Raw genomic sequence first — 15,060 nt, 5'->3', positions numbered from 1 at the left:
CCAAGGCCCAGTATGTTCGTGACGGGGCTAGATAGCTACCTCGACAACAAGGAGGATTTTTGAGCTAGCTAGTCACATTGTTTCAGCTCGTCTTGAGTTAGAAACATAGCCTTAGTTAGCTTACTAGAAACAATGCCAAACATTAGCTAGCTATCGTTAGTTATAACAAGTCTGCAGCCAGGCAACATCAGAAAATACCAAAACTGATTAGCTAGCTAACCACACAAGAAACATAACATATAGTCCATTCCACTTACCGGTCAAATCACTTTGTAGATTCCCAGCTCCCGCTGTCTTGCCTTGACATGGAGTTAGAACCCCAACGTTTACTGTACAGTCTTTAGTTTAGCGCCTGAATTTTGAAGTTCCGTCATATGCCCTTGCTCCTCAAAATATTGAATATGTGCATGAGTCTTTAAAGAAAATATGACAGCACGCACGAGCTAATGGCTTTTCAGGCAAACATTATGTTGAGAAGAATTTCACCAGCATGATATCAATTAAACAATTAAACCCGCACGAACATGAACATGTTGACACAACTTTCTTATTTTAGCTTCTCTACATTTCATTAGTTGGCGTTTTTACAGCGCATTAAAAAGTATTCAGGGCCCATTTTGGACCCACAATATAACCCACAGAGGTTTTCTCCATAGACAGGTTTTCTAATGCATGACCCAGGTGCTATGCCCAACAGGGTCCCAGAGACAATCCCTGGCCATATTCACACCAGATAACCCCTTTATAAATGGCAAAAGGCCCATTTGGGACCCATGTTATAGTCCACATGGGTTTTCCCATGTGCGACCCTGGTAGTAGGCCCAACTGGGTCCCATAGACAGACCCTGACTATATACACTCGGTTTTTCCATGTCTTTCCATGTCAACCCAAATGTGTACCAGCTAAGATAAACATGTAGAGCCGTTGCTCCCCACCTGGACATGTTGGTTGGGTGGCTATACAATGCTAGGCTATACAATGCTATGCGATGCTATGCTATACAATGCTATGTTATGCTTCTTATTCTTTTCTATGAGTATTTGTGAACTGAATTGAAGAGGAATGGAGTCAAATTCTCTTTCTTTGGTCTTGCAGGTGGTTGACACAGAAGGGGACGAGGCAGAAGAAGATTAATGAATGGCTGGGCATAAAGAATGAGGCAGAAGAGTAAGTGATGAAGAAGGAATATTTGGCAAGTGATTAGATCGCTTGTTAAGAGCTACGTACATGGGCAGGAGTGGACTGGAACCAGAAATTCGCTCTGGCATTTCTAATACACTCGCCCATTTTACCCCCATTATAATTTTGCTAAAAAAAAGTAGTTGGACAGGCCGTAATAGGCTAAAAATTAACCAGCCCATCTGGCATTTACACATCTGACCATCTGTAAATGTTGAATTTGAAACTGTTACCTTGTATTCTGTATTGAGGTCAAATGTATGTCATATTCTGGTTGTAAAAATACATTTGACATAAATGACATAGTTACATAATTGCAACCAATTCTGCCCACTGACGATGAACATGTTGTCTTTCCCTAAAAGGCCAAAGGCTTTTAAACACTGCACCATCTCCCCAAATGTCTGCAGCACCAAAATACATCTAATAATAAACCTAAAACTGTTATAAAGGATTTAGAAAGACAATCAATAAGATGACGAGTCATAAACCCCCCCCCATCTTTAGGGCTCCCGAGTGGCTAAGCGGTCTAAGGCACTGCATTCCCTGGTTTGAATCATTTACATTACATTTAAGTCATTTAGCAGACGCTCTTATCCAGAGCGACTTACAAATTGGATCCAGGCTGCATCACATCCGGCCATGATTGGGAGTCCCACAGGGCCAACACCTCCTTTGGCCGCTTTTCCTTCCAGTTCTCTGCTGCCAGTGACTGGAACGAATTGCAAAAATCGCTGAAGCTAGAGACTTATATTTCTTATATTTCCCTCACTAACTTCCCTCACTAACTTTAAACGATCGCTGCAGCTGTACATAGTCCATCTGTAAATAGCCCACCCAATCTACCTACCTCATCCCCATATTGTTTTTAGTTACTTTTCTGCTCTTTTGCACACCAGTATCTCTACTTGCACATCATCATCTGCTCATCTATCACTCCAGTGTTAATTTGCTAAATTGTGACTACTTCGCTACTATGGCCTATTTATTGCCAACCTCACACCATTTGCACACACTGTATATAGACTTTATTGTTTTCTATTGTGTTATTGACTGTGCGCTTGTTTATTCCATGTGTAACTTTGTGTTGTTGTTTGTGTCGCACTGCTTTGCTTTATCTTAGCCGGGTCGCAGTTGTAAATGAGAACTTGTTCTCAACTTGCCTACCTGGTTAAATAAAGGTTCAATCTTTTTTTTTTTTTTTTTATCTCCCTCCTACAGCTCCTACTGGCTGGTGGAGGAGGAGGAAGGCTCGCCCCACCATGACGACGGCACCTGGTACATGGGCGACATCAAGCGCACCCAGGCAGAGGAGCTGCTGAGGGACAAGTGTGACGGCACCTTCCTCATCCGAGAGAGCCAGACGCAGAAGGGCTCCTATGCCTGCTCTGTAGTGTGAGTGTTTATTTCAATGTGTTACATGGCCTTTTGTGTCTGTCGAAAGAGCTAAGATTATTCATTGATGGGTTGATCTATTGAAAAATTGGCAAGTAGGAATATAGTATAAATTATCCCTATTCTTACTTGCCAATTTTAAGTAATGTTGTTGGCATCCCCTCAAATGTCAATTGTACACTGTGCCATTGATTTAAGGGGACACCAGTAGACAACAAAGGGGAGACCCACATAGCTACTGCACTGTAAAAACAATTGTGTCGTTTTTACGGTAACTTATTGTCAGAGAGTTACCTGTAAGTTATTGTGAAAAATAAAAAGTACAGTATTCTACCTTTAATTCCATTGAAACTTTGGTTTAACAGTACATTTTAAACTTTACAGTTGCTTTGTAATTTTACATAATATATTGTACCTTTTTTACAGTAACTTACAGGTAACTGGCTGCCAGTAAGTTACCGTAAAAACAACAGGATGTTTTTTATAGGGTGGAGTTGGTCAAAACTGTGCCCTGGAAAACCTTAATAGCGCATGGGTGAAGTTGGGGCTTGTGATGATTGTGAAATTCCTTTATTTTTTGGCTTCAGACCAACCCTAACGTATAACCTAAAATGTTGTTTTTGTTTTTAATTACTAAGGAAACATTTGACATTTGACCTTCTGTTTGTTTGCATAAAACTGTAATCGCTCTGTCTCCCCCAGTGTGGACGGCGACACCAAACACTGCGTCATCTACAAGACGGACAAAGGCTATGGCTTCGCCGAGCCCTACAACCTTTACGGCTCCCTGAAGGACCTGGTGCTCCACTACAAGCACGAGTCCCTGGTCCAACACAACGACCAGCTGAATGTAACCCTGGCCTACCCGGTCCTCACCCAGACCTAGCAGCAGCACCCCAGATGAGGGGCAGCATGGCATGACGACCCCCAATGGAGACCAGAGCTTCTAAAGCATGGCAAATCAAGCACACAATGTACTACAGTACCAGCCACAGTAAACATGAGACAAAAAACATAGACGTGTTCGTAGACGAAAAACAACATAAGCACACAGTTATGATATAAGCTTTCAGACCATAGTTAGAAGAGCAAGAGGGAATGAGAGAGGAAAGGAGAGAGTCGGGAAGCTGGAGGGTAAAGATACTGGATGTAGAATAGATTCTTGGGGGAAGGGAAGTTGATGCCAGCTTTCAGATGCATGGTGCTGAAAAGGAGGGCTGGGGTGGAGGGTCAAACTGTTAAGATTCTATAAAAAGCTTGCTTAAGTGCCATAGAGAGCCTTGATTGACCACAAGCCTGTGTTGGGAAAGAAGGGGACTGTGGGGTGGGTGGGTTGGTGCTGGGAGGGAGAGCAAACTACAGCTTTAGAAATATATATATATATATATATATATATATATATATATATATATAGATATATATATATATATATATATATAGATATATATATATATAGATAGATAGATATTGTTTTTTAAGTCTATTTTCCATGAAACTGCCGTGGGCTCTCCTCCAGTTTGTTGTAAGATATACATTCTTTATGAAAAGAGATGTGATATATTTGGTGTATTGTGAATATATAGATGATATTCACAATAGATCAAATATATAGTGTATTGATGAATACAGTTTCTAAAGGGATTCAAGTTTCCCCTTTTCATTTAATCATGGCTAGTGGAGAAATCCCTCCAAGCTCATTTCTACATTTCTGTTCTAGTCAGGATTGGGGTCAATTCCATTTATATTCCAGTCATTTCAGGAAGCACACTGAAATGCCAATTCCAATGATCTTTAATGCTTTTCAATGAGGAACATTTTACATTGGAATTTAATATACTTTCTGAATTGAGTGTAATTCAAATGGAATCGACCCCAACTCTGCTTCCAGTGCTTTCTTTTATACTGTAGCCTGTAGCCATGATTGACTATGGTATTACTGTTAGTATTCTTGGTGTTTTTATTTCTACGTGAATATACTCACAGAGCATCAATCTATTGGATCTTAACTCTCTGTGCTGTATGGCTTAGTCTCTAGGAAGCCTGTCTAGTACAATGTTCTTCTCACAAGCGTTTGCTTTTGTCACAGCGTTACTACTACTCACAGTACTTCCTCTTTGAGCTTGACTGTTGTTTTAATTTGACACAAGCTTGATTCACAGAGCTGTAGAACATTGTTGTACATAAGAAAACCCCCAGATTAACGTTATATGACCCATATATCTACAGACAGTAACAGGCAGTGTGACTGTCAGTCTAAAAGCTGTATTTGCTGTACGTAACCATGCAAACAGAAAGTATTGAATGCTTTCCTTTCCAACTGTGTCCCCCCGCAGGGGAAACTGCTGGAAGATGCACAGTATCCAGCTAAACTTGAGCCAAATGAAGGATGTCTTTCATGTAGCAAATAAAATATCTGATCCGTTTTGAGCATGACCACGGAGGTTCGAGAGATTTTCTATAAGTACAGAATGCATGTAAATCCTTCTTTTGGATAGTACCTAGACACTAGCCCTAGTACTCGTGCTGTTTTAAGTGTATACGTCTCATGTCGTAAACCTGTATAAGGCACAAACAATAGTAAGTGAATAAGAATACATGGAGATTTACAGGCACACTCACTGTCGAGTGAATCCCTCCACGGGTACTGAGCAGTACTTTTGTTGTGTGGCTTCAGGGACTTACTCTGACAATGCTTCTATTCCTTTTCCATAGCATAGACTTTGTTTGTGTGAATACACTTCAGCCAAAATTTGAAGGTTGATTCTTGACTTAAAGAGAAAATCCACCCAAACTATCTTTGGTATATTTTTTTTCATTAGTCCACTTGATACAGTCCCAAAACATTTTAGGACTGTATCAACAGAAACAAATCTAAACCATTTTATTAAATGGTTTTCCCTTTTAAAGAAACATCATGTAATGAAACTGAGGATATCAAGGATTTAAGTTTGGTGACTTGATTTAAGTGCTGCGTTTAGATTCGTTTAGAACATTTGTAGAATGATGGCCACTCCTTTTTGGGCAGTTCTAAACATGATAATTTGCTCAAAGTGTGATTTATTCTCTCTCTTTTGGTAATACAGATTAAGTATGATGCGTAAATATTGCAATTGAACAGTCATTCAAGTGGATTGGTTAATTAGTTATGGGAAATTACATGGTACAAATGTTGGTTGGAGACAAAAATGATGTTAAGGATAAATACATTGGTACTGTTTAATGGTGCTTTGCACAGTTCTTGGCCAGAAGAATAGACAAGAATTAAACTCAAAGTGAAATTAGTTGGGTGTCTTGAGAGGGATATAAAAGAGTGTGAATCACAAAGTTAAGAAGTGCCTTCTCTGTCTGCGTTACTTAGCTCTTGTCTTTGTCAGAAGAGCTTCTCTCCTGTAGACAGAGCCACAGTGTACTGTAGTCTTTGTTTAAAAAGCATTTGCCAATGTCATAGCCTGACGACCCGCACTAAATTCTTCCACTTCTCTGTTGTTCACTACATACTTTAGTCCGAGACTACCATCATTGAAGTCATTTGTGGTGAGGGGCGTTGTGCAAAATAAAGTAATCAGCGATTCGATTGTCTCTAACCAATTAGTGTCAAAGCCAACGACAAATTTTCAAACCGCCGCTTTACCCACGTGTTCTGGCTCTGGCCCAACCCATCGGTTTCTGGACCAATCAGGTGGCCCTGAATATATTTGCATTCGGTGACGGGTCGGGGAGGTATTGCGTAAGAAACTAACGTCCGGGGGTGTGGCATAGCGTTTGGCTGGAGCAAGGAGCCTGAGTAGCCAGGCAACTAATGTCAACCCCTGAAGAGAACTGACAAATGAGCATAGTTATCGTCTTTCCTTTAGTGTGTGTGTGTGTGTGTGTGTGTGTGTGTGTGTGTGTGTGTGTGTGTGTGTGTGTGTGTGTGTGTGTGTGTGTGTGTGTGTGTGTGTGTGTGTGTGTGTGTGTGTGTGTGTTGCGAGTTATGGAGGTTGTTTGTTTAGTTATGCTTCTCTTTTGTTCCTTTTTATTGTGACTGGGGCTATTGCTTGGTGCTCTTCAGTGAGCGAGGCAGTTTCCTTTGGGGTTTGTTGTATATTGAATCAAACCTAGAGTGGATAGAAATGTGAATACACAGTCGTAGCCCAACACCGCGTTTTGTTTAATAAGCCGAATCTCATTCGATACGCACTCAATTGAATGCATGCAGTATTTCTGTGTTTTCACATCAATACCCTGTGAATTCAGATCCAGTTTACCCAGCTACTGACGTATTTATTTACAGTCCGTCGGACCATCATTTTGTGAATGTGCTCTTTCCTGTTCCACACTCCTTAATTGAGTGTGTCTAGGTCTACAAAGTATGAATGAATCCTAAACCATGTCATAGAAGCTCAGTAAGCCATGATAGTGTTTTTTTATTAAGCGTCTCATGTCAGGGATGTTTTATCTGACTTTCTTTGTGAATCAAAGTGAGAAAAAAAACCCGTTGTTGTCCCCTTACACAATACATAGGGTGGAGGCATGACAAACTTTGAAATAGTAGCCTGTATTCTGAACCTGTTTTGAAATTGACATTGAGGCAAGAGGGACTAATGTCCATTATTGCTGTTTTTCATGATTCAATTGTTTAACTGTATATACTGTAAAACTGTGTTCCGTGTCTGGTTTTGATTGTGTCAGGCCTACCCATTTCCCATTTGAAAATGGGTGACCCGTTTCAAACCAAATGAAAGGGAAGCTAGCTAATATGCAATCGGTATAATTGGTCGGTCCTCAGCTCTTTAATGCTATATGAATGTCATGGAGTCACATTAACGTCACGTGCATTAACATTAATGTTAACATTTGTGCAGTGATCGTGTTTCAGTGGTCATGCCCAATGAGATTGGTTTGCGGAAGAGGGATGAGGGTGAGTTGACCATTGTTGTGCTTTGACTTGGAGCAGAAGTTGCTTTGAATTGTCCTTTACCCTGTTATCGTGAAACAGCATGTGTCCAAGCACCCTCCAAAATGATCAGATGAATTACCCATTATTGCTTATCTCTGGTACAAAATACTTGTAATAAGGTATCATACATCTACCATATAGTTTACTGAATACAAGTAATTAACATGTATTACGTTTGATGAATATATAGGTTTGAATCATATTTGGAAGAAATATATTGAAATATATCTTGACATATTGTTTTTGGGTTATATATTCTGATTTAATTATGCTGGAAACGGATCAGAAACAGAAGCTAACTTAATCAGAGCTTAGATGGTAACACGTCTATTGACGTGCCACAGCAGCATTTCATCAGTGGGCCAAGTGATATCTAGTTTCCAGAAACTGAGCTTTATCATAATCAACAGCAAGCTTTCCTTCTTTTTTGATTGTGGTTCTATTTATTTTAATTGACCCACAATAATTATAATGAAGAGGAGGCAGGCTCATCTATGTTTAAAATGCAGCTCTCAATCTAGTTGTCCATGATGATATCATACTGATTGGTCAACCTTGGCCCCATTTAACCAACTCACACATATGTGTTTGTATCAAGTCTGAGTCGAGATTATCAGTAGCCTTGACACCAGTGTCTTTCAGCAAAGCTCCATTGTTACTATCCTACCAAGGGTGGTGTCAACAGAGCTGACCAACACTGGGACTAGCTGCTATCTAGACTACAGCCTGTATATTTTTAAGATGATAAGATTGTTTTTCTGAGCAGAAAATAGTTTCCTATACAGATCTGCTTTGTCCATAGAAAGGAGAAAGCCCCTTTTTTATTTTCATTTATTTCAGATCATGGTGGCAATTATTTTTATTTTCATTTATTTCAGATCATGGTGGCAATTATTTTAATTTTCATTTATTTCAGATCATGGTGGCAATTATTTTTATTTTCATTTATTTCAGATCATGGTGGCAATTATTTTTATTTTGACATGAACATGTATTCTCAGTTTGAGATTCTGGTTGTGTTTTTTATTTTCGCAAAAGGAGGCCGTTTGAAAGTTTCACCAGGGGAGTGTTTGAGATGGTATGAAAATAATGTATAATTCGAAGAGCGGGGCATTTATTAATCATTGGATAAAGTCCCCCCAAATGCACTAGAAAACACATACTTTATACCATCCAAACATGTTGCCAACAACAATAGTTAAGGTACAAATGTAGATGGATCAGAAACACTCCTTCGGTGAATAACAGACCTTTGTACATGGAACAATGATGGCATTAGAAAGTGTTCCTTTAAGGTGCCTGAGTAGGGTTTGTTTTTAATTAGGCTTTTAAGCTAATTGATTTGTCTGTCCAAGTGTTTGTTTTGGTTTGTTTTGTTTGTTTTGTTTGTTAATGATAACCGTACAGAATCTATCAAATAAGCTAGCTTGAATATTTTCCTCCATACAGAAAAGTACAAATGTTTACGATATCTAATTAACCAAATAGCAAGTATGTGTTTGAGAATCAATCAGTCTGTCACTAAAAATGACTGATCGATTGATTTGATTTCTTTCTTTCCTCTGTCATTTTAAACTTGAAGATGTTATGACTGCTTATTCTTTTGTTTAGATGTTGTTGTTTACTTGTCAAACAGTGCTCCCTCAATATGACAAAAGAAGAATTGTTACCATCATCTGCTTAGAACAAAATATGTTTCTTTTTTTTTAAAGGCACCCAGGGCAGAATGGTCCCTGGGTGGCTTAGAATCATTAAGGAGATGCTGAACAGGCCGGTATGCATGTGTTTTTCTGTTTCTCATGACAAAAAGGTAGATTTCAGTCTTGGAGGTGTGTTTCCTGACTGATTCCTCGTTTGGTTAATAATGTTTGTCCCTCATCAGACAATGGAAGCCTATTTCCCCTCCTCAAAATCCCAGAATGAATCTAGGATAAGAAGAAATCTGTCATTCATTTAGACTTTTTGGCCGAGGATGTTTTAGTTGCAAAATTAGAAATCTGACCAAGGTGTTCGGTGCAGTATTTCTCAAGTTTAAAAAAATCAGAGACACATTGTCTTACGAGCACGTCTACCTTACTGTCTATGCTATTGGATAGAGAGACATCACCACAGCTGTTCATCCCATGTTAGTGGGTAAATCAAACCCCAACATTAATTTACCTGTTGTGAAACACGGATGTTCCAAACTCCGTTTTAGACCAGACTGACCCTATGACAAAAATCATCCTATTTACACTTTGTTGTAAATTTTGACATTAGAATAAATGTTTCTGACACATATCGATGACACAAATCCTAACTTTAGACAATCTTAATTTAGCGTTTTTGCACATCGTGCATTGATATCAATGGGAGATTTTAAAAATAACAATAATAATACATTCATTTTTTGGAGTTAGTCGCAAATCTCAAGTTAGGTTTTGGCTGTAGATTACACCATAGATGATTTGGGAGGCTTTAGTTTTCAGACTGCTTTTAGTACATTTTAATTTGGAAATTGGAAATGAGAAGAGGCCTGGGTTTCGATTTTGCACTAAGAGGTCATCCTTGTCTCACTAAGATGGAGAAATGCAGTACATTCGTTGACCTTCTCTCTGTCATTCAAAACAGACTCAATTAAAAATGATGCTTTCGTTTACTTCTGTTATCTAATCTCTGCAACCCTTCAATGTAGATTTCATCCTAGGTGGTGTTTGTGATCATGTGACAGTTGTAGAATGCACGTCCGTTACAGTACATTTTGACAAGCCTTTATTTGCTTTGGAGTAATCAAAGTACCGTATGATAATATGATTCTTATTGTAACGAGATTTGACGTCATGTTTTTCCCTTTTTTCAAAACGGTAAAATGGACATGAACCAGACTGTCTGATAAAGCTACTCTACACCAAAGTGCAATTGAACTCAGAGGGAGCACTGTTGGTGAACCAGTGGGAGTCTTCTCTCCTGGTTGTGGTGTGCACAATCTTTATGTATGGAAGATTCTTCTTCTTCTCATCTTTTTCCAGTCTGTCTTAGATATTTCAGATGCAACATTTTTTATTTTGTTTTCTGTGTACAGCTTGCTTTGGAGTTGTCTCAAACAGGTACTCTTACTTCTGTACGGTTCTTTCCTTAGGATGATGCAATGATTTAAAAAAATAAAAAATAATAATAAAATATGTAAGAAAAAGAAAGGTCTCCATGTGTATTTTTTCAGTAAGTTTGACATGTAGCCATGAGTTCAGTCAAACCTATGATGAGAATAAAAGGGGATAGAGCTGCAGCACAGGTAGCTGGTGGACGGTTTCCTAGTAATGGCTGAAATGGAACGAGTGGAATGGCACTGACACATCACACATGCACAATTTCCTTGTGTTTGTACCATTCCATTCACTTTATTTCAGTCATTATGAGCCCTCATCCCCTCCCCAGCCTCCTGTCAGTTGGGGTCAATTCCATTTTAATTCCTGTCAGTTGAAGGCTGGTGGACTTCGTGCTGAGGCTGACTTGTGACGCAGTCAGTATTGAATTTCAACCACATGAGGGAGACATTTTGTGTTGTTGTACACAGTGCCCAGTGAAAGTTTATACACCCATTGCACAGTCTTCACATTTTTTTGCCTTAAAATTGTATCTAAAAAGGGATTTACATTTCATTATGATTTGCTACTCCACATTTTCAGAGTGAAAGTAAATGATAGAACCATTTCCTAATGAATTACAAATACAAAAAATGTCTTGATTGTGTATGTCTTCACACCCCAGTCAATACTTGATAGAAGCACCTTTGGCAGCCATTACAGCTGTGAATAATTTTGAATCAGATTCTACCAACTTAGGGCAACTGTATTTCCATTGGTTTTGTCAAAATTGCTTAAGCTCTGTAGAAATGGTTGGGAATCATTGATGAACAGCAATATTGAAACCTTGTTCCCGTCTTTTTTTTTAGCAAATGTAAGTCTGAACTGAAGACTCAGTTTGCTCCTTTCATATTTATTTTTATCCTTGTCCCTGCCAATGACAAGCATACACATAACATGATGTTGCCAACCGCAACACTTGACAATACAGAGGGTTTCAAATCAAATCAAAGTTTATTTGTCACGTGTGCCGAATACAACAGTGAAATGCTTACTGACAGGCTCTAACCAATAGTGCGGGAAAAAAGGAATATGTGTGTGTGTGTGTGTGTAGGTAAGTAACGAAATAAAACAACAGTAAAAAGACATTTGAAAATAACAGTAGCAAGGCTATATACAGACACTGGTTAGTCAGGCTGATTGAGGTAGTATGTACATGCAGGTATGGTTAAAGTGACTATGCATATACAGTGGGGCAAAACAGTATTTAGTCAGCCACCAATTGTGCAAGTTCTCCCACTTAAAAAGATGAGAGAGGCCTGTAATTTTCATCATAGGTACACTTCAACTATGACAGACCAAATGAGAAAAAAGAATTCAGAAAATCACATTGTAGGATTTTTAATGAATTTATTTTCAAATTATGGAGGAAAATAAGTATTTCACCTTTATTTAACCAGGTAAGCTAGTTGAGAACAAGTTCTCATTTACAGCTGCAACCTGGCCAAGATAAAGCAAAGCAGTGTGACACAAACAACAACATAGAGTTACACATTGAATAAACAAGCGTACAGTCAATAACACAATAGAAAAAAAAGAAAGTCTATATACATTGTGTGCAAATGGCGTGAGGAGGTAAGGTTTAGCAAATTAACACTGGAGTGATAGATGAGCAGATGATGATGTGCAAGTAGAAATACTGGTGTACAAAAGAGCAGAAAAGTAAATACATTTACATTTAAGTCATTTAGCAGACGCTCTTATCCAGAGCGACTTACAAATTAAAAAACAATATAGGGATGAGATGTGTATATGGGGTGGGCTATTTACAGATGGGCTATGTACAGCTGTAGCGATCGGTTAGCTGCTCAGATAGCTGATCAAATAATAAAAAATAAAAAAAACAATGCTTCCCACAGTCGTCAAGTTGTCTGGATGTCCTTTCGAGGGTGGACCATTTTTGATACACGGGAAACTGTTGAGCATGAACAACCCAGCAGCATTGCAATTCCTGGCACACTTAAACTGGTGCGCCTGGCATCTACTACCATTCCCTGTTCAAAGGCACATAAATATTTTGTCATGCCCATTCACCCTCTGAATGGCACACATACACAATCCATGTCCCAAGGTTTAAAATCCTTCTTTAACCTGTCCCCCCCCCTTCCTCTACACTAATTTAAGGGGATGTATCAGGGGACTTCAATAAGGGATCATAGCATTCACCTGGTCAAGTCTATGTCATGGAAAGAGGAGCTGTGCCTACTGTTTTGAACACTCAGTATGTTGCCCTAAGAGTTGTACAAGGTTGGTAGAATCTGATTCCAAATTATTCCCAGCTGTAATGGCTGCCGAAGGTGCTTCCACCAGGTAGTAACTCTGGGGTGTGGAGACAAACACAATCAATGCATCTTTATTTTTTTAGTAATTTGAGAATGTTCTATAATTTTCTTTCACTTTGAAAAGGTGGAGTAGGGGAAAGTGGGGTATGTTGAGACATTTTTGTTTTTACATTCGGCATCACTACGTAAAGAGAAATGTAGTATTCTTTCAGACAAAGATATCTACATATTTTAGGATGTTGTATTTCCTGGAAATAATGAAAATGTATGTAAAGATAACAGTTTTAAAAACATAGTTTGTCCAAAACAACGTGGTCTCTTGGCATAACTTTCCCCAGGTCTGTGGTAAATTGAGACTAGGAACAAGGTTGAGGTCGATTATCACCACCTTTGAAAAATCTTAAGTTCATATGCATGACAAATTGCAAAAATACTATGCATATTACTGACCAAATGTAACCATCATGTGTATGGGGTATGTGGAGCCATCGGCTCAACTTGCCTCTGGTCAAATGTCGATATTGACACAATTTACCCCAAAGCAACAATTTTGACTATATTAGCCAACTCCGCTACAAGGAGGCACTTTCATGCTAGGTTTAGGACCTCATTTTGTAGCTTATAGAAACCCCAACCAATGTATTAAACAGTCTTAACTATCTACTTTGATTTAGATACAAGCATCATGAAACCTCTTAACACTATACATTCATTTGACATTGTGAAAATAAATTTTGGGGACCTAACTTGCTTCCCACTTTTTCCATGTGATTTCCTCCTTCACTCCATGAAATTATGATCTCTAAATATTTAGTCATATGATTCATTTTGTGTATGGTTCCATAGAAACAAGGGGTGGCTCAACTGACCCTTCGCATGACTTACCCCCCTCTCCCCTAGGTTGTGTAGATCTGTAAGAAAATAAATATAATTGAATCCCTTTTTAGATTTAAGTTTAAGGCAGCAAGATGTGAAGGCTGTGCACGGAGGGTGTAAACTTCCACTAGGCACTGTACACACTGAGGGTTGGAATCAATCAAACACACACTGCATTTGAACCGAATTGCTGAAGGATCACTTTCAACAACAAAAAACATATTTGTTATTACTTGATGTTCACTTTGTTGAAAGTGGGTGGAAAAAAGCTCAACTCAGTTTGCTTTTCATTGAAGCATGCATTTCCTGGGCTCTTCTAGGGTGTTAGGCATCAGGATCTGGGCACTTTGTGAGAACTGTTTATACAGAAGACATCATGCAGCTTTGTTGCGTACAATATTGCCTGTGTTTCTTCCCAGACCACAATAGATGTAGCCTGGTCCCTGATCTATTTGTCACAACGTGATCTTGATGTTTGGCATGACAATTCTATAAGGAGTTGGCAAGGGATCAGAAACAGACCGCCACCCGGGCTGCAATCAATTCTTAAAGGAGAACCGGCAGTACAGAAAAGTAGACAGTCAACTGCCGTCATGGTAAAGTTATCCTCCTGTCCTGTTTGTTTGCTCTGGAGATTATAGGACAGCCCTAAAAAAATCCCATGACACTTGGTTCATCTTTCACAAGAAATTAAGCGTATTACTTGTTTTGCTGTCGTGTGTATTGCTCATGACGCCATGACGCTGATTAAAACCAGTTAGGTGGTACGAGGAACAAGGAACGAGGAACAGCAGCATGGTTACTGATAATAAAAGGGAACTTCCAAGATCTTAACCTAGACTCAGGGGTAAACGTAACATAGTAAATGTAAATCCTGGACACTCCAATTAGTATGGTATGTTATGTTTCGTATGGTATGTATTTTTTAAAATATTTTAGGGGTGGATCAGCTTAATATTGCGGAAAGATTGTTGCTTCCAACAATGTAATTGTCTGCATCATTTCCAATCCCTCATATCTTCTTTTGGTAAATATATATATATCCATATACATACACACCCATACATATACATATATAAACATTCATACATATATCCATATATACATACATATATACACTTGAAGTCGGAAGTTTACATACACCTTTGCCAAATACATTTAAACTCGTTTTTTCACAATTCCTGACATTCAATCCTAGTAAAAAGTCCCTGTCTTAGGTCAGTTAGGATCACCACTTTATTTTAAGAATGTGAAACGTCAGAATAA

The 15,060-nt window shown here is 38.7% G+C and overlaps 1 protein-coding gene across 1 annotated transcript in view; it reads left to right on the top strand.

Moving 5' to 3' along the window:
* The window catches only part of LOC124042011 (phosphatidylinositol 3-kinase regulatory subunit gamma-like), a 39,286-nt gene extending 35,401 nt beyond the window's left edge, over nt 1–3,885 (top strand). The window contains exons 14-16 of the mRNA XM_046360275.1: nt 1,097–1,168; nt 2,402–2,575; nt 3,278–3,885. Coding sequence (XP_046216231.1) covers nt 1,097–1,168; nt 2,402–2,575; nt 3,278–3,461 — 430 coding nt within the window. The 3' untranslated portion in view covers nt 3,462–3,885. The remainder of the gene's footprint in view (nt 1–1,096; nt 1,169–2,401; nt 2,576–3,277) is intronic.
* The last annotated feature ends 11,175 nt before the right edge of the window (nt 3,886–15,060 follow it).

This window comes from Oncorhynchus gorbuscha, linkage group LG08 (genome assembly GCF_021184085.1).
Source record: "Oncorhynchus gorbuscha isolate QuinsamMale2020 ecotype Even-year linkage group LG08, OgorEven_v1.0, whole genome shotgun sequence".
NCBI lineage: Eukaryota > Metazoa > Chordata > Actinopteri > Salmoniformes > Salmonidae > Oncorhynchus > Oncorhynchus gorbuscha.
Note: the sequence above shows the minus strand (reverse complement) of the source record. Positions and strands in the feature narration are given on the sequence as shown.